The sequence below is a fragment of the Anneissia japonica genome, unplaced genomic scaffold, assembly GCF_011630105.1.
Source record: "Anneissia japonica isolate Jap-2015-1 unplaced genomic scaffold, ASM1163010v1 scaffold287923_len1623670_cov205, whole genome shotgun sequence".
NCBI classification, from domain to species: Eukaryota; Metazoa; Echinodermata; class Crinoidea; order Comatulida; family Comatulidae; genus Anneissia; species Anneissia japonica.
Genome location: NW_022721637.1, coordinates 739,644 through 760,343, shown reverse-complemented (window position 1 = coordinate 760,343; position 20,700 = coordinate 739,644). Strand labels below are relative to the sequence as shown.

Below are 20,700 nucleotides of genomic sequence, written 5' to 3'. Positions count from 1 at the left end.
GTACATGTCAGGATATGGATCGATGTTGAATGTATTTGTTCTATTCTAAATATCCACGCACTACTAAGGATACTGCCTAGGGGGGTGGAGAAGGCTGTACATTGAGTATGATTGTTAGTCTTTTCAAAGACTAGGAATGATAATAATTTGAAGCTGTTTGAGATTTTTGATGGGAGTACTATAAATATATGCCAGAACTTTAATATTTTTTAATCAACAGATATACAGATAATGTTTAAATAACAGGATGTTGAAACATTATTTCTAGAATGAAGATTCCTTAAGAAGCCCCAAAATAGGTCAAAAGCTCAAAACTAATGTCCTTTTCTTTATGTGGAGTTATGTTTATTATATATTATTATTATAACATTAACACAAGGTACTGCCTCCTTAATACCTATTCATCTGTTAAGATAAAGTAAGCTTGAAAGAGTCCAATTGCATTTCTAAAGTACAAATAAGTGACAAGTATTTTAATAGTAAAGCCATTGTACTGATTAGGAAGCCAATAAAACATCATTTTAATGATTACTCAAGCACTGCACAATTAATTAAAGATAATTCACATAGGGTGTGCTCATATCAAGTTCAATGTATGACACGCTTTTTTCATATTTAAAAACCTCTCCTATGTGTACTTTATAGTAATGTGGTGTAGTGAGTCGTAAGGGCTTGTGCTTACAATCAAAAGTTCAAGGGTTCAAGTTTTGAGTCTGATCACATATTTATGTGCTGGGGCAAGGAACTCTTTTTGCATATGCCTCTGTACCCACACGTTAAATGGATATCTGGCAGAATAGTAATTTAACCTGTCCAGAGTTTCATAAACTGTAACCAGAGTACTCATGACTATGGAATAGAGATGGTTTCACACTGATTACTTAGAAATATTATGACCAGGGAGTTAAAGTGGGAGTAAGGCATTACACACTGTAGATACAATTTTTTTTAAGTTCCTTGATAGACTGGGATTGTCATAGCATTTTTTTATATAGTGCAGTAGCGAACAATAGCTAATTCATGTGTCCCTACTCAAGGGTGTTCCAAATTAGCTAATCAAATGGTTCACTGCATTTATTTATTTATTCAACTTTCTTTATACTGGATGGCACGCTCAATGCAAATGCACTGGTTTTCGTTGTGGTCCAGTTGTAACATAAAAAATACAAAAGGGATAAAATGAAAAGGAAAAAATAAGGAAATTTTAACAAAAAGGACTTAATTACAAAATAGAGAGATTAATTATTTTAGAGCATTTTTAAAGGTATTTTGATTTAAATTCTGGAAATCCCTAGTTATGTTACTAGGTAGTTCGTTCCAGTTCATGGATGCTCATTAGTGAAAGGTCCGTTTTCCTTGACAAATGTTCCACTGTGGAACTAAAAGATGATTATTTGTCTGACTTTGAGTATTTTTATCATTTTTGAGAAAAACAAACATCTTAATTAAATAGGAAGGTGCCAGTTCTTGAAGACATTTAAAAGTTATGAATAATAATTTATAATTTATCTGCATAAGTTTCAAACCATGGGCCAGAGCCTACAACAATAAGCCACTTTTACAACAACTTTTATTACGATGCAAGCGGGGGTATTATAAATGCTTAAATAAACCCTTAAACTTAATATAAACAACCAAAAGGTGGATTTAAAAGCCCTCTATTTGATGTACAAGGTGCATGTAAATTAAACAGAGGAACTAGGTTGCAGTCATAACAAGAATTCATTAGAGATAAAGTAACACCACTGTATAATTGCTTACTTTATACACCAATATTTATGACATCTGCTTTCATTTGACAAATTAGTTTTATGGCAACCTGTTAGGTGTGTCCATACACCTCATTTTGAACTTTCCTGGGAGGAATGTTCTCAATATTCATGGTATTTGTTTTTATTTGACACGTTAAAATTATTGCAACTTCGTAGATGTGACTATATTATTTGACTCGTTTTAAACATTTTTGCGGTGTTGGGGACGGAGGTACTTTTCTCAATAATTTTGGCATTTGTTTTTATTTGACACATTGGTTTAATGGCAACATACTAGGTGTGTCCACATGTTGGACTTATTTTAAACATTTTTGCACACCATCATAAGATTTACAATGCAGATACAAAATACAAAAGTTATTTATTTGTCAAAACAGACAAGAAATCAAACAGGGGACCAAAAGGAAGTTGGAAGTTGAAAAATGAAGAAGTGATTCTAAATGTTGTTTTGTCTATCATCATTTGCCATAGTATTTGATTGTTTTATGTTGTAATTGTTTAACAAAGAAAATAATATAAAAAAAAACTATACATTGAATAGTATTATACAGTATTATTGCTGTTGTTTTCATGTTGCTGGTGTTGTTGTTAATGCTATTATTAAATGAATGAATTTCAGAGGATGTCACCGAGGGAATCAAGGTAGTCGACTTTGGAAATGCCATTCACTGCATCTTTAATGAACTTGCTCTTTACTATAATGATTTCCATCTTCAGACATTACTGTACAGGGCACCAGAGGTAAGTCTTTTCGAGTGCCAGATACAATAAAATTTTTAACCCAATGCTAGATTAAGCAAACATAGCACCAAAGTATTAATATTTGATTTTAATGTTCTTTCACATCAGGCACTCAAAGAAATACCAGAAGCCATGCAAATCATTCTCCTCTAGGAAATTCTTCTCTTATCTTTTAAAAATCACAAACCCATAGAACAAATAGAGATGTCTTAACTTATTCGTACCATTATCTATTAGAATTCTTAATCAAAATATAAAATAAGTTTTAGGACCTAATTATAAATATTTTGTTCTTTGTTGTTTTGTATTAATCTTGCATTCTGTTTTGCAATGTGTATACAACTGATTTTCCAAGAGGACACAAATAAAGAAATCTTGAAATCTTATACTGTATGAATATTTTCCTTAAATAAATAAAAAATAGACAAAAAATGAAATAATGAGACCGTAGCATTTAAATAAGAACCTAACTCTATATATAGTTTTTGCTGCCTTCATCTGTTCACCAGATTCAGCCTGAAGTCTGCTGGTGAATGCATGTGGTGAGAAGTGTTCCTCTTTTTATTAATCTAACCTTTGTATTTTTACGAGATCTTACATTAGCATTTGAATGTTGCATAGACAAGTCTAGACTCGACCTTCTGTTTAAGCACTGTTTCTATGTACTAATTTATGTGGTTGCTATGTGAATGTTACACATATTCTTATTGCTATTACTCAATATTGACCTCTACTTTAAAAGGTGAACAGGTTTTTTTTGTATGAGATTTCATACATTTCACCATACATTGTTCACTATCTGATTCTAAGCTTCTGTGTAACAATTTAAATGTTCCTTTATATTTGAAGTTGATTTTTGGGATCCAAGTTTTTACTCATGCTACAGTATTTTTTTTGCTTAGCTTTTTTTAAAACATTGTTTTTTTCAATTCTTCATATAGACTATTTACCTGTTCAGTCAAACTATTGATCACTTATGATAATTGTTTACCTCTGGGACAGTGGTGGCTCTAGGATGCATTCAAGGGGGAAGCTGTGCGATAGGGGGGTCTGCTGACAATTCCTGACAGACCAGCAAGATCTGGAATGTGTAAGCCCTGGTGTTGCCTGTGCGGGGCCAAGCCCTTTGCACCTAAAAAATCTTTCGGCCCATGTTAAGCAGTACTGAGATATATGTATTATGCCTGGAGAATTAAAAAAAAATGCCTTCTCTGATGAATCATGATCGACTGGAGAGAGGCATTGGTCTCCATGGTTTATTAAGCCCTCTGCCACCTTGCTTGGCCTGCCATTGTTCTCAATAAAAAGTGGTATTTACTGCCAACTGTTTTTTTTTTGTACTGTAGCAGTGAGCTTGGGAGATTTCAAGCATTCTCCACTTGTTCACAATGCATCACAGCCAATCACAGAATGGAAAGTTCAGGGTGTTTACATTTTTAACTTGCACAAATGATGATTGCTGGCTCATAATAATGGTGACACAAACGTATCACTATGTCCCTTTAATAATTAAAGGGGCATTAAACCTTCCTTCTAAAAAGTTTTTTCATTGCAATTACAATATCTATATTTAGATAGGATGTGGGTAGTAGTAGTGTAAATTCACATGGTATTATTTAACGTAAGCAAAGTGAAGAAGGAATGTTAGCTTACTTGTGCATAGAAAATTAAGATTGTAAAGATCAATTTGTGATTATATTTGTTTAGAGTTTTAGGCATTGTGTGACCTGCAGGTGGAACACTAATGAGATTCATCTTGCATTTATTATTAGAACTATGATCATATTTATATAACAGTTTCTTTGGCATGTTTGTATTGTAGTGCATGCACATGGCCTAAAGGATTTTTGGATGCTAATTACAGGATGCTGAATTCAATTGCTCACATATTGTGTAGCTATTTTCTTCCTAACAACTACCCTACTTAAGGTTGGATATGATCTGATCTGATTTGTATCAACTCACAATCTAAACCTACATTATTTATCCAATCAAAGTACTCTTACCTCATTTTATATAATTAGTTATTTCAATATTTTCTAAAATAATTTAAATTTCTTTATTTATTATATACAGTAAATACATGTACTTGATAATTTCCACATTTGGTTTAATGATACAGTAATAATTAATACATTGTTTGGGAATATATATTTAAAAATTGTTAATAATCTTATTGATGAATATTGTTACTAATATTACTATTATTAGTATTATATGTTATAATGATAATATTGGTGATAATATTATTATTTAATTTTTAAAATTTTTGATATTATTGTTTGTTATTTTTTATTTATAAAGTTAGTCTTTAAAATAACAAATGAAAATAATGTTATAAATAATTTATTGGGTAAAATAAAATTATTCATAAACTGCATTTAATTGAACCATAAATTGTTATAGAATATAGTCTTTTTTGATAAATTCCATTTCCTTTTTACAAGTGATCTCCTTTCCTAATTTCATTTCTTTGTCATATTTTCATTTACCTTTTTGTCTCAAATGATTCGGCTATATGCAATGATTACATCTCTAATTTCAGTGTTCGTTCTGTTACTATGATGACCTCATGGGCTGAGGTGTTTGCTAATTATCTAGGGGCCTCACCTGGATATCCAGGGCAAGGTCTTCAACTCTCAACTCCCAGGGTAGTCAAAATAAATGCATTCTCAACTCTCAACTCTCAGAGTAATATGAGCAGTAGGTGCCCGCATGTTTTAACCTAGGAATTAAAGCGGCATGGAACCGTTCATGGCACAGTATACAAGCAGTATTAGAGGGGTAAAAAAGGAATGGAGCCTGGTTTGTTTTTTTGTGTGTGTGTGTTTGTGTTTTTTTGGTAAAAATGATTGATTTGACAATATTGACCAATTTAATATATTTAGAAAAATCTGCAAAGAGAAAATTTTCTCTTGTAAGCAAAAACATTTTAACAAAGCAAAACTTAAATTACTACAAAAAAGGCTTCATCTGCAAAATATGTATGCATGCTTGCACAAACAAAAGCCAACGCTATTTTAATCTTTGACCACTTTGACTTAATAATTAGACTAATTAGCATAGTGCAGTATGGGTCTTTGTTCACATACTCCCATTAGAATTCTGGTGCAATTGCCTCCGGGCATTTTGCTTTGATATCTGAGACAAGCGCAAAGCCGCAAATATCATGCAAATTTGCATGGTAGCGATTTAATTGATTAAATTCCATACGCATAATTTATATTGAAAATAAAGATAATCTGTCTACAATAACAGAGAGGGTGGAAGGTGAGGAGTTAATGGTGTTGTCAATTTGATATCATAAAAGTACATAATCCAAGATCAGATCAGTACATAAAATGTATATACATGCAATGCAATGTAATTACTGTAAGGTTTTAAGAACAGTGTTTGAAAATAGTGACCCAAAGTAGCCATTATTATCTGGAAAAATGTACAATATGCCTGTTTATGATGAATGAACTGTTATCTTGAATTTCTACTTAATCATATTATCAATCAACTTAATTTTGATATCCACCCTATCCTATTAAATTGATTACTCCATACATTGCAATTCATCTACCCATGTTCATTAGTTTAATGTTGTGAAAACCAGTTTATGTTACTGTGCTCTCTCTTTTTTTTTTTTTTATTACATTTTTAATTTAAAAAGATGCAATAAAAAACCCCTAGGTGTTGCAAACATGGAAACACTGTGCATCTCCAAGGCAATAATGAAGGTATATTAGTGCAAAAATATGCAAATCATTCAACAACAAAAATTGTACAAGATTGTTCATACAAAAGAGAATAACAACAATGTATCAGTATAAAAGCAACAATCAAGTACAACCAACCAACTAGAACAGAACAATTTTAAAACAGGACTGATTGTCAGGACAGCATTCCAAATACATGGAATTTAAGAGTATATATATATATACAAATATTTATATGTAGATATTCATTTAATTTTCTGTGAATTACAAAAAAGTGATTGTAAAAAGAAAATTCAAAATTCAATAAGTATAAATAGAAAGGTGATTGTATATTTAATGATGATTATGTTGATTAGCCAATCTGCCAAATGCCCACTTTACAGTGATGTAATCCTTTTGCTCAAGTGGGTGAGATTGATCGTTATCCAATCAGAAGTTTGCTGTTTCACTGTTCAGATAACCTGCCAAATAAATATAAATGCAAATTGTATAGCGATGTATTTTTTTTTAGCAATTTCCATTACCCTTCAGTTTACATTTATTTTGTTTTTTTACCATAGAAACTAATAGCCTCTGCATTTAGTTTTTACTGTAGTGTGTTGTACTTGAAGAAATAAATTTATGATAATAATATATTATAATGATAATTAATATTAATAGGCCTAAAGGCCTATACCTTATATATATATATATATAAAGGCCTGTTTATACTTCAATTGCTAAAAAGCAATTGTTCATATAGAAAATAAAAGAAATAAGAGAAGTTTGTACACTAGAATGATTCAATAACGATTTATCAGTTATGCGATAACAACATATTTTGACAAATCAAATCAGATGACATCATAATCATGGAAAAACATTAAAATCGTAGTAGTAGCAACGATTTTATCGTTTTTCCATGATTATGACGTCATCTGATTTGATTTTTAAAAATATTTTGTATACACGATATATTGTTATCGAATCGTCCTAGTGTACAAACTTCTTTTATTTCTTTCGTTTTCTATATAAACAATCGCTTTTTAGCTTTTTTATCGTTATCGTTGAAGTATAAACAGGCCTTAATAGTGATATATAATGGTATAATGTCCTATCTTTGAATTACAGCATTGATACATGGTTTTAAAACAAGGCTTTAAGCCCTGTTCAAACTATCAACTTTTATTTGACATGCTCAAATATGGTCATGATGACATCACATCATGACTATATGTGGCAAAGACAAGCCAAACCAGTCACTTGTCGCAAATCGTGTTTCAGAGAAAATGGCCAAAACATGCTGGAATGTCAAATTTTTAAAAATCTATTTTATTGCACTAAACTAATCTTTACATATCTATACATCATTCTATGCTATTATTTTCCCCATTTTCAATATTAAAACAACACTTTTTAAGGATTTGATGATAGTTTCTGCATGAGAAATGCCTGAAATCATAAACTTTGAAGGCTGATTTCTCATACATTGTTCTTTAAACAGCTGTATGTTTAAACGCTTGTAAATTCATAAATAAATGTCCGATTTGAATGATTTTTTTACTATTTTATAGCTATTATTTTACTCTCTAACACTGTATTAATAACTCAAAATCGATTTTTGCGACGAGTGACTGGTTTGGCTTGTCTTTGCCACATATATGGGCACATCATGACTATATATAGGGACATCATGACTATATATGGGCACATCATGACTATATATGGGCACATCATGACTATATATGGGCACATCATGACTATATATGGGCATAACATGACTATATATGGGCACATCATGACTATATATGGGCACATCATGACTATATATGGGCACATCATGGCTATATATGGACATATACAACTTTTAGTTGAATAATGTGATAATGTGGACAGAGACTTAAGCTTTGTGTTTGTGTTTGACATTTTATGTGACAAATAAATGTGATGTGTGCCCACATAATGTGATGTGTGCCCACATAATGTGATGTGTGCCCACATAATGTGATGTGTGCCCACATAATGTCGATCATACCACAGTTTTTTATCACATAAAATTTGATAGTGTAGTGGACATTGATTTAGTTCAAATTTATGTATATTTATCATGCGAAATAGAATGCTTTACATACATCCTTGTTGCATCTAAAATGGAATTAACTTAACCTACTAGCATTTCTAGTTGACCTAGTTAAGATTTGATCATATTTGATAGTTTATGGGGTATGTGAGCTCCGGCCTTAGGCCTTTAATTATACTTAATGCTGGGATACATTGTTAAAATGTACTGTATTTACATTAATTTTATATAATATAAGATTGTATAGAAATGTTATTTAGAAATGAAGCATTGAAAGAAATGAATGAATAATGATAGAATTATGTAATAACATAATGCTGATACAGATGCTGGTAAAGGTTAACATAACAATAATCATAATCATATTTGTTTTGTCCTCACACCTTATATTATTGTAAAGTCATCATCCTTTTTGTTTTATAATTTGACGTAATCCATGGTTTCCATAGAATCGCTACATAGTTGCTACAGCATTATCACTGCAATCCTTGCACTGTGTAGCTGTTGGCGATTGTGTGTAGCAAATTTTTACAGAAACCAGGCTTTAAGCACATTGTGGAGGCACTGTGAAATATGCACTAAAGATGTAAATTATTATTATTGTTGTTATTATTATTCTGATTTAAATACGTTAACATAACAACTCTAGCCTGGTTCTCACGAAAGCCCTAGTATCTGGATCGGGAGCTAACAGTTAGTGCTAATCGTTAGCACCTGCGTAAGAACGCCCGATCGGTTAGCGGTATCCGGATACCGCTAACGGTTAGCAAGCGCTATCGGTTAGTATGTTGAGCGCGTTTCTATCATCAACCAGTCACACGTACGCGTTTACAATTTCCAGTTTCTTATTGGCAAGTGATTCGATCATCATATTTTTGGTATCCGGATCGGGATTTTCTCGTATGGACGCACGGCAGCTAACGGTTAGCAGGATCCGGATCCTGCTAACGGTTAGCAGGATCCGGATCCTGCTAACCGTTAGCAGCCGTGTGAGAACATAGCCAATGATAACAATAGTATTAATGAAATGTAATGAAAATAATGTTATTGAAGAAGTACTTTCAGGTTTGAACATTAAAGTCCAATATTTAAATTGCTTATCTAATAAGTCTCATTTAAAAAAATTTGAACGATAAAGTAAGAGATCTTTATTAGTATTAAGACTTGCATTTCATTTTGGAGCCCCTGGCTGGGTCCCTGGATTCTAAGGCCATGCCTTGTTAACACATCTAGGTGCCATTATAATGAAAACAAAATAAAAACAGTAAATCTAACACTGTTTTTGGTTTAACTACTTTTGAATGTTGAGATCACTGTATACAGTTGGTCATCATTAATCATCCATGTCATTCAATTTACATTCTTGTTTTGTAAATTCATGTATCATTAATTTATAACTGTACTCTGAAGTTCCTTTGAAGTTCATGCAGTTTGAATCATGTGTTATGCACACTAACTGCCCTTCCTCTTCATTAAATCATTCAAGTCTGTTTCCTATCCAATTATCTTACTTTTTCTAGTATCATAATTATTCTGGGAATGCATCACAAGAGGCAGATACCAGAATCAGCTATCATCTTGCCCTCTGTTACCATGTTCTCTTCCACCAATTCTACATTTTACTACCACTATGTCCATCCTTCCCATTTGTTGCACTTCATCACCCTTTCCTTCATTTTATTGCCCACTCCTATCACTAAAATTTTATGTGACAAATGTGTGTGATGTGTCCATATTTAGGCATGATGATGTCATTACACCCAAATATAGGCATATCACATTTGCAGTACTTGTCACCTAAAATTTGATAGTGGAGACAGGGCTTTACTCTGTCCTTGTCTTTAAAGTATCTTTGCTCTGATTCCTATTGTTGTTTTATGACTACCCTTTTTTTTTCTGTCTCACTATTATGGACCTCTCTCTTCTGCTACTCTTCTTTACATTCTGTCTTTTCTATACGCCATTCTTTGCCCTCTTTTTGTCTCTTCCCTTCCTCTTCTCATGTCGTTTCTTTACACCCTTTCCTGTCATATTTTGTGCTTCTCTTTTCCTTGACTCTTCTGTCTCTTTTGTGTACGGTCTTTCCTACCATCTATCTTGTACCTCTCTTCCTTTCCGCTGTCTCTTCCCTCTTTTCCCAATCCGGGGCATAGCCATTGTGTACAAGTTGCAAAGCTAAAGCTTCCTTGTGTCTGCCACAAGATTAATGTTCCTCGAGTTTACAGTCACACATGGGAAGCATAAATGATTAGATCCTGCATAGTGATTCACAGCATTTTGCTTTAGTAGGCACTTGAGAGGTTGGCTGCCACACTTTGACAAACCAACCCAGATCACGTTACACAAAACACAAGTATTAGATTGCAATCATTAAAAGATCTTGATGTGCCACCCTGTTATACATTCTAGATTTATAGTCCAATTGAGATAACTTGAAATATGTTTTCAAAACTGAATGATACAGACTGATCAAATTGTTGTCATTTTTCGCAAATAAACCAGAAGCTAGTGACAGAATCGTAGGCTTGGCTGGCCAAGAGGTTACCAATGTGTTCCTCATTGGAAGAAATTGCTGTATCATATGTCCTCATAAATTATACGTAGACCTTCGGGTTACTAATATTTTACAAGATCGAATGTCGTGATCAATTAAAACTTGATGACACTTTCATCTTTACGCGAAAATTATCTATTTGAAACTAAAATAAGCTCAATTATACCATAAAATCGCATTCTATAAAAGCATTCATGAAGATATATGTATATGTGCCCGATCACTACATTATTTCAGTGTGAAGTTTATTAAAACTAATTATATATAGTATGTAATTATCAAATACAATAATTAAGTTGTCATAAAGACTTTCTAACAACCATGCAAATGGCATACTGTTGAATGCTTGGTACTATCAATACCATTTTTTTTTTGCTTACATTATATTAATTTATACAACTGTAGATACCAGTTCTAAACAGATGCATTTATTAATATTATGTTAGGCCTGATATTTCTTGAAAAATCTCAATATTTGTAAGAGACAGGGGGTGGGGAGGGTGGTATCTTTTGAGCAAAGTAAATTTCCAAGAAATTGGAAATAGTTCTATTGGCATTCCATCCAATATTCATCATCATATCAGTGATGTGCCGTACCATAGAAACAACCCAAAGAAGCCATGCATTTAATACCAATTGTCAGTTTGCAATTATTTCCCACTAGTTGTCATTGTGTCTATCGAAGGTAAAAAATTGAAGCGTGCCACAAAGATTAAATTCCTTAGCTATGTTACTGTACCTAGGATACAATATCATTTTGTACTTTTTCCTGGTAGGTCAGTGTATATAAAATAGTTCATTATTTTATTGGGTTTTAAATGAGATTAAATTACTGGTTGGCATTGGGACTGTTGATAAAAATGAAGTGGTGATGTTTCCATTTCATGTCTAATTTTTGTTTTTCTCCACTTTTTGGTTGTTTTTTTCTGGGTTGGTTCCCAGTTTTTTTCCTGCTGTGTGAGTATAAAGTTCATTGAAGCATAATCGCATTAAGCCCAACTCAGACATCGTCGTACGATGCAGCCTGATGCGATTTGTTGTTGTGTTGGGTTTGTGTGAGTTACAGTAAACTCTGGCGTGATAGTTCTGCGCAGGGACAGTCACATACAATAATAAACATGTTAAATAAATAATAAACATATAAATTTTTTATGTATCAATTTTCATGTATCAATCCTGTTATGGGCGACACTGGTCGCTGTTGGATGATGTTGAAATAAAATTAAAAAAAAAAAAAAAATGTTCAGTATTCCCACAATGACTTTAAAGACTCTCCCCATCAATAATCAGGCTGCATCAAATGACACTGTTGGATTTGGGCTTTACATGATTCTAGGACTGACATTATTATTATGGTTGTTATTATTAGTAATAAGTGGTAGTAGAAACGTTACTGTTTGTATTATACTAAACCTAAAAGGTAATATTAAATATTTGAACTGCATACTTTGTATAGTGATACTATTAATTGCATGTTATGTGTTTGTTTTGGGGTATTGTCGGTGTTTCCATTCTTGGTATTGACTGTGATAATTGTATAAATTGCATTGAAGTACCCTGTCCTCCAAATGAGATATTAAGCTGTTAATCCTATCAGCATAATGAACTCAAAAAAAGAGTGGGATTTTTGCTGGTGAAAGTCTGGATCAGTTCACTTCCGGTCATGTCATCCTGTAAATGCCTCTGCTGTTGCGTATTAAGTAAAAGGAATTGTAAAAGAATGACTTGCTGTTGGCAATATATCTGTGTAAATATATAAATCATATTAAGTCAGATGTGCTATGAATATTGTACAATTAAGCATCTTACAGTCAGCCAAAGTCTGAATCGTATAATACAAACTGCAGTGTATAGTGACAGCAAACAGTTCATCAATCTGCAGTTATATCTTATTGTAACTGGTAATTGTAAGTATATGGATGTATTCCGAATTAAAAAGAGAATGAATGAATGTACTCCAAACACACTTTAAAATTATTATTATCATCATTTTTTTTATCTCTAAAATAGCTAAATGTTTGAAATTGTTTGATTTTTATCTTTAATTTACTTATTTCTTTTTATTTTTTAGACATTATTTCAAATTAGGAATTAAATATTTTGGTTGGGCCCATTATTACCCCATAGTACAGCGCCAAAGCCAACATGGAACAGGTACATTATCCGTTATCCTGCCTAACTCTTATGCAAGAGTTATTTGAGCAGCCGAGCAAACAAACTCCAACTTCAACCAATACCAGCTGGATTTCAACCAGGTTTTTCAGCACAAGATGCAGGAATATCACCTCAGCAAAACCACAACCAAAAAAATCTAATTTTATTGTAGAAAAAAAAATTCCAATTTGACATTGACAAGAAAGCAGACACTAGCAATCCAATTACTGATATTGATTACCAGCCAGTTTATGCAGAGTCTATGCACAGAATATCGACATTGTATCATTTTAGTCATAATTGAAGACGAAAATATTTTCTTGCTCTAATTTTTAATAAAATAATAATATAAGCAATTCAAATACAGATCCCCAGTAATTAATGACTCCTCCAATTAGAAAACATCTCTAATTAAAGATCCCCAGTGAAAGTTGTCTGTAATTGGAGGGAGACCTGTATATTAATTTTTTATGTTTTTTTTAATTATATGTTTCAATTTTCTTTTCTCTTTAAGGTTGCATTTGGACTCCCATTTGGACCGGAGGTTGATATATGGTCAGTCGGATGTATTTTAGCCGAGGTAATAAACTCTTGAAATATCTTGCAGTAATGTATGGACATATTTAAATTGTAAACAGTTAATGTTAAATCTTTGCGGTAGCCCCACCTGAGATTTTTACTCTCATTTCAGTATGCAAAACAATTAAACTGGAACATAATGTTTTCAAACTCTTTGGTAGAATAGTGAACAGCACTAGTTCTGAAGACTTTTCACTGGAAATGACATGAATATGTAACATGTAACTGTGACACCATTCAGCATTAAGGCACTGACCTATCTATAATCAGTAATGGCCAATAATTAATTATTATTATACACATAATACAAAATAAAATTAAAACAAGATGCACATATATGCTGGTGATGTGGCACACAGATTAGTTAGTTCTACATATGAGTTCTACATTAACTGGTGGTAGCCATTGTGTGTGCGCTAAGCCATGGAGATCTCTTGGTACCCAGTTCAATTCCATCCACCTCACTCCTTGTTTTTCAGCTGGAGGGATGAAATTCAAGTTGAAATAGTGCACCGTTTTTCGGTTGAGATGTTTAGCCGTTACTTTGGTCCTATGTGAAATATGAACCATGTGCACATTTAAGAATGCAGTACACTCTTCAGAAAATATTAGCACTGCTCAATTCACCACCAGAAGGACCCCACTGGAATCAAATATTCAGGCTTTGATAGCAGACAAATATGAAATATTTCAACAAGTGGTGACTACATTAGAGGATGTTCACAAACATTTACATCTGATGACACAAGACCAAACACATTGTCATCCTGCATTGTCCCCTGTATCCATGTTCAATTGTATTTTAATATTGAAATATATATCTTCTTAATTTTCAGTTGTACATCGGAGAGCCTTTATTCCCAGCCAAAGACAAGGAGTTTTTGTTGACAAGGATGGTAGGCCTGCTTGGTCCGCTGCCTTGCACTCCATTCAATAGAGGCAAATTCCACAATGAAATGAGAGGTTTCACAGGCAAGCCACAACCACCACATGGTAATTACTTCCAGATATTGTCTAAATTAAATGAAGTAACTGAATAGTTACCTAGTGTCCTGTGGTAGTGCTGCGTCACACTATGTAGTAAATTGGAGGGAACACCTTTAGGCAGTCCCTGCTCTTCATTTAGTTTTTCAACTCAAGTGATCCAAGGGTTATATCGTCCAGAGGCGAATCAGCGTAACTGACATTTTTGTCGATTTTGGATAATATCATTTAAGATTATATTAAACACTTCAAAATACTTATATGAAGATATGTTGTTTTGCCTTGGAATGGTATTCAAAAATTGTTTTGAGCTGATGGAGTTTGGCAAGGCAAAATTAACTGGTTGATGGTGTTTTCATATCAATATTCTTTACAACGATGTATGCACAAGCTAGATAATGCAAATGATTAACCTAAAAGTGACAAATTCAGAAAACATGTCGCACTTGCAACAATACCACGCCTGGCATGCTTCCGAGGTAAAACAACATATCTGTGAATATTGTTAAAAAACTTTACAATGAACTAACAGTCATAATTAAAATTTTACATATAATTATATTGTCTATAGGTATATAGTCCTGCAAAATGTCAGAAGGGTATGACAATTTATGCCACGGAACGGCCGTATTAAATAAATGCCTGCAGCCCCTGTGACAGCATTTGCACGACATCGATTTATTGACTACTGAAATCAATAATTAAAATGTTGAAATACATATTTTGTGCAAACATAAATGTTAGTTGACATATTGCTATCTATTTCCTTTTTTCCAGTCACTGTAAACAAGATAAGGCATTACTTGGGAGATTTAACAGATTATAATTTTGCTACTTTTCTGTTTGGTATGCTAAAGTATGATCCAGGTAATATTATTGTTTTAAATTACAATTTTTTTTCTGATAAGAAATGTATTATTCCTTTATTATTTTCTTTTAATAATTTAATTTTGTTAAATTATTCTATTAATATTGTTATTTGTTTTGATATTGTTATTTTTATTATTTTATTTTTCAGCTGAAAGAATGTCAGTATCAGCAGCATTTCAACATCCATTCGTTGCTCCTGAGGTTGCAGGCAGATTCCTCTTACCTGTGTTAAGTATGTATACTTAGTATTGAGTACTTTAGATGTGTATACATTGTATTGAGTACTTAGGTCATTAAGTAACAGTGCTATTTATAGACCATTGTCTAAATTCAAGGCAAGGTTTATAATGCACACATTAGCCGACGGTGACAGAACATTACATTTTTACATCAAGATTGGAGACATCACAACTACATCAATGTTTCAAAATATTAACATTATTGATTATCATAGAATGTAAAATTAAATGAGATATATACTACATATCAAAATATAAACTTTTTTGATCTAAAAAGATGATTAAATTATTGTATCAAGTGAGAAAATGTTTATATATAACAAAATTATGGATTTTGATTAAAATTATTACTGTGTGTATTTTATGACTCATGAAAGCATATTCTGTTGGTTTTGGTTAGGGTGGGCTGTGCTTGATTTAAATATTACAGTGGAGGGTAGTCGGTGCTTTGTAACTGCAAGGAAGGAGAGCTACATTAGTATCAAATGACAAGTGACAAGTAATAATTTCCCTATCTAATGTTTTTTTTTCAGGCACATCCTCAACCTATTCTACTCTGCATCTTGATCCCACTCTTTATAGCAAATCTCCTGAAGTATCAGCAGATATTGCAAAAGAATGTCTCTCTGGGGTTGGACTTCTCCGGAGAGGAACCTTTCGAAGGGCAGTTGCTGAGGTCTCCCCCTTCTTACCCAAACGCAAGTCAGCTTCACTGAAAGTGTGTCCGCAGACTGCCCGCACATCAACAACACAATATTCACAAACAGGAAAACAAGACAAGAACGTTATTCTAGGAACAGCTGTTGATTTGAAGACTTCAAGAACTGGTGGGAAATCACATGTCAACAGGGATGGCTTTGACTTTCACATTCACAGTGGTGCTTATTCTAGCATCCACAGGGATGCTGTCGATCCTGACATCCACAGTGGTATTTCCGATTCTCACATCCACAGGGATGCTGTATATCATTATGCCCACAGTGGTGTTTCTGATTCTTGCATCCACAGTAATACTGTTGATCCTGATGTCCACAGTGCTTCTGATTCCCACATCCACAGGGATGCTGTCGATCCTCATGTACACAGTGCCTCTGCTTCTGGAATCCACATTGATCTTAGCATTTGTGGTGGTGCCAGTGATTCTCATGTCCACAGTGATGTCTTTAACTCTGACAACAACAGTAGTGCCTCTGATTCTGGCAATCACAGTAATGTCATTGATGCTCATGTCCACAGTGGTGCCATTGACTCTTGCAATGATAATAGTTCTTTTGTGGCAGATTACAAAGAATTTCATAATGAAGGTTTACATATATCTAATAAAGAGTGCAACAAAGGATGGATGGAAGACAACCAAAATACAGATGTTTTATTTATAAATAGTGAAAATCAGTGTGTGAAACATTTAGAAGAGCCTGCTATCCAACAGAATGTAAACCCATCAAGAGGGGGTTATCGTAAGCGTAAGGCTTGTAGCTATATCCACAGTTCCAGCTCCCCACCTGCCATTGAACATACCTTGCCTCTACGGAAGGAATCTGGATTTGATGTTACACCAAAACAAACTCTTAACAGTCAAACTTATACACAGTGTATGGCGCTCAGTGATGCTATTCAAAGTAAGAATCCAAAAAAGAAATCAGCTGAAAGGACACTTCAGTCATTGTCTAGGTTGAAAAAACAAACAGAAAAAAAATCTCAGAGACCGAGAAAAGTGTTTGAGCATTTTAACAAAGCAAGACGAATTGCGTTGAAGCGTGGAGTGGATGGATTTAAAGAACTTCAAGAGGAAGAAGATTCGAAGGATAAGCAAGAAAAAACTGAAGATCCATATGATATTGACAGAATGTTTAACGAAGTACAAACTCCAGTGAAATCATTTCATGGAGAAAGAACAAAATTCAAACCCAATACTTCAAAGTCAAGAAAGAATCTATATAGAAGCTCTCTGCAAATTAAGGACGAAAAGAGGTTGAAAATGAAAGACAAAAAAAGTGATATTTCAAGGAAAATGTCAGCGCCCTCAAATGTCATGTACAATAATTTTTTCGGAATTGATATTAAAAAAAGTGATTACTCTGTTACACACACAAAGGAAAATAAAGCAGCAAGTAAACTTAAGAATGAAGTGCTAATGAAATCGAAAACTGAAGAGAAAAAAAATGAATGCTCCAAAGACATTTTAAGTGTTGGTGGAAATGGTTGTGAGGGATACCAGTCATCCAGCTGCTTCAAAGATATCGATTCAGAAGTACACATAGAAAAAACTGTTGAAAATTGTGACAGCAAATACAATAGTGACTCAATTGAGCAAGATAATGACACAATACATGTCAGGAGGGAATTAATTGAGAAAGACACTGATAGGAAAAAAGATTTACATTTACCAGTATTCAGATTCAGAGAACACCATATATCAGTTGCAGAACATAATGATGAAAAATCCTTTAATTATGTATCAGTTGAAAAGATTGAGGATGAAACATTTCAAAACAATTGTGTAAAGGAGGAAGATTTACAATTGCTGTCTGACCAAGAGGTAAGCAATTTGTATTACAATGAATTATAGATTATACTCTCATGTATTACCCATTTAATTCTCTCAGTTTGATTCCCCTTCTGGCTCTACCATGTTTCTTCCCTTCTCTATCTACCACTTTCCCCATGACCCTTCTTGACATACTGCTGTTCCCCATTCCTTCTCTGAAAATACCTCTGCCCTCTATTTCCCTTACAAATCTGTTTCTACTTCCTGTTTTCCATTTAGATCTACTAAATATTCCTATGCATTTTAAATCTAACACTTCTCTTTTTTCTTTTGTTTCATCAGTTGCTTTCCCTTTTTCTTCCAAGTCTGTGTAACTTGTATATACATAAATTGTTTTCAAGATTTGTAAAATGTAATAACTGTTTTTCTTTTCAGGAAGATGAGGTGTTGTTACTCTGATCAATTCATCTCAAGATTGTTTGTATTAATAACACATTTACCAGCAATAATCTGTACACTCATGTTTTCACAACAGGTTGACTTTTGAAGTCCCTTATGTACAGTATATTTTGATAGCAAGGTTTCAGTTTTTACAATCAAAAAACTCTATATTATTAATTCTAATTATTGCATTTCTTATTTACTATATATAGTATTAAATATATTTTTAATAATTTTGTAAAATATTGTACATAATTTATTATTTAACTCTATATTATTTATTCTAATTATTGCATTTCTTATTTACTATATATAGTATTAAATATACAGTATTATAGTTTTAATAATTTTGTAAAATATTGTCCTTCGACATAATTTATTATTATTTTTTTGACCAGCCTGTATTGCAAATATTATTTCTGGGATCTGGTTAATGTGCTTTCATAACACATGTTATGATATTCATGGCCAGAGGTTTAGGGAGACAATACTGTAACTAATACAGTAGTAAACATGAAGATAAGAATTTGCAGTTGGGTTAGTTTCTGGGAGAATTTTGTTAGTTGCAGGAGTGCAATAAATGCTATATGATTGGTACATTATGAATTATTTTTATTAGTATTAAAAAAACATTGTCCCATATCGGAACCAAAGTCTCCCAAGTGAACTTTATGCCAAGATGGTGTAGTCGTTCAAACGTTCAGTTATTACTTGTACTTGTAGAATAACCCATAACTTGCAGTGCCATAGAGCTGAATTACATATGGACGTGGTCTGTGACTCTAGCTGCCATAAAGGGGTGCTTATAATGACTACATTTCCACATCATTCCAGAGCCTGAAATGAACCATAGCATTGGGGTAACCCCCTAATCTTCCGAAAGATGCAATGGGTTCTTTATAGTGCACACGAGCCAGATGTCTACGCTGGACCTCTATTTTAAGTCCTTATCCGAGAAGACTTGGTTCTACTAACCAATACCAATGTTAAGGTTATAGTTAACAGCACCCCGCCTTAACACTCTGCCACTTGATTCGCCAAGTTAGAGAAGTGTATTGCATTAAATGATATTCAATTCAGATGAGGACAATACCAAATTTAATATAAATGTTTGTACTGTATGTTATTTTTTTCTAGTGACCAGGCAAATAATGATAATCTGCTGTATATTTTTTTATTCTATTTGAATGTATAGTGTGATGCTGATGTTAAGGTTGTAGTTATTGGCAATCCTGCCTTAACGCTCAGCTACTCCACTCACCAAAAAATGTATTGCATTAAACAATATTTAATTCAGATGAGGACAATATTTATTGTTTCTAAATACAGTACCAAATTTAATATAAATGTTTGTACTGTATATTTTTCCCAGTGAACAGGCAAATCATAATCTGTTGTACTGTACTTTATATTTTTTCTATTTCAATGTATGTATGTGATGTATATTATATTCAATGAAATTAATTTAATAAAATTAATTTATTAAAAGTAGAAAGAATCTACAAAATACATATTCATTTATTGACGCTTTTCATTCCTGATGCTTACACAAATGATTAATACAAAGGTTAATAAATACATTGTTGTAATACTTGATCATTGAAGTGCACACAAGACCTCCAGTGAGTGCTTATCCAAGAAGACTTGGTTCTACATTCAAAGTTTTTTTAAAGATGGAGAAAAATTATTACTGTATTGTATAATCAAAATTTAAGTCTGAGAGTGCCATTTCTGGCCATCTAGAGGTGCCATAATCAATTTTTTCCCCTCAGCCACAGCCATGGTGGTGTCTGTTAAAATACCTCCCTGGACTCCCTCTATTTCTAATTCCTGGATCCACCAATGACTAGTTGGCACCACTGCCTTACCACTCAGCCACTGAAAACATCCTATAATGAACATGCATCATTCCATCCTTACTGTGGTCATTTGGTAACAATACTTGATCAACATAAAGCTTTATACCTGATATATCTAAAGAATGTTTCACATATGTTGAGACAGAATATAATATATACATACATACAATATTATACTTTATGGACTGATTTATTATGCACTCCTTTAACCTCCATCTGAAGAAATATAAAATATATGATAATAGATACATGTAAA

At 32.9% G+C, this 20,700-nt stretch overlaps 1 protein-coding gene across 1 annotated transcript; it reads left to right on the top strand.

Moving 5' to 3' along the window:
- The first annotated feature begins 647 nt into the window (after positions 1 to 647).
- LOC117111618 lies at positions 648 to 20,096 on the top strand. The gene is made up of 8 exons (XM_033254566.1): positions 648 to 657; positions 2,392 to 2,513; positions 13,499 to 13,564; positions 14,400 to 14,556; positions 15,325 to 15,414; positions 15,566 to 15,649; positions 16,190 to 18,195; positions 18,580 to 20,096. The coding sequence occupies exons 1-8, from the start codon at positions 648 to 650 to the stop codon at positions 18,601 to 18,603; spliced, it is 2,559 nt and encodes an 852-aa protein (XP_033110457.1). The 3' UTR covers positions 18,604 to 20,096.
- Positions 20,097 to 20,700: the final 604 nt, after the last annotated feature.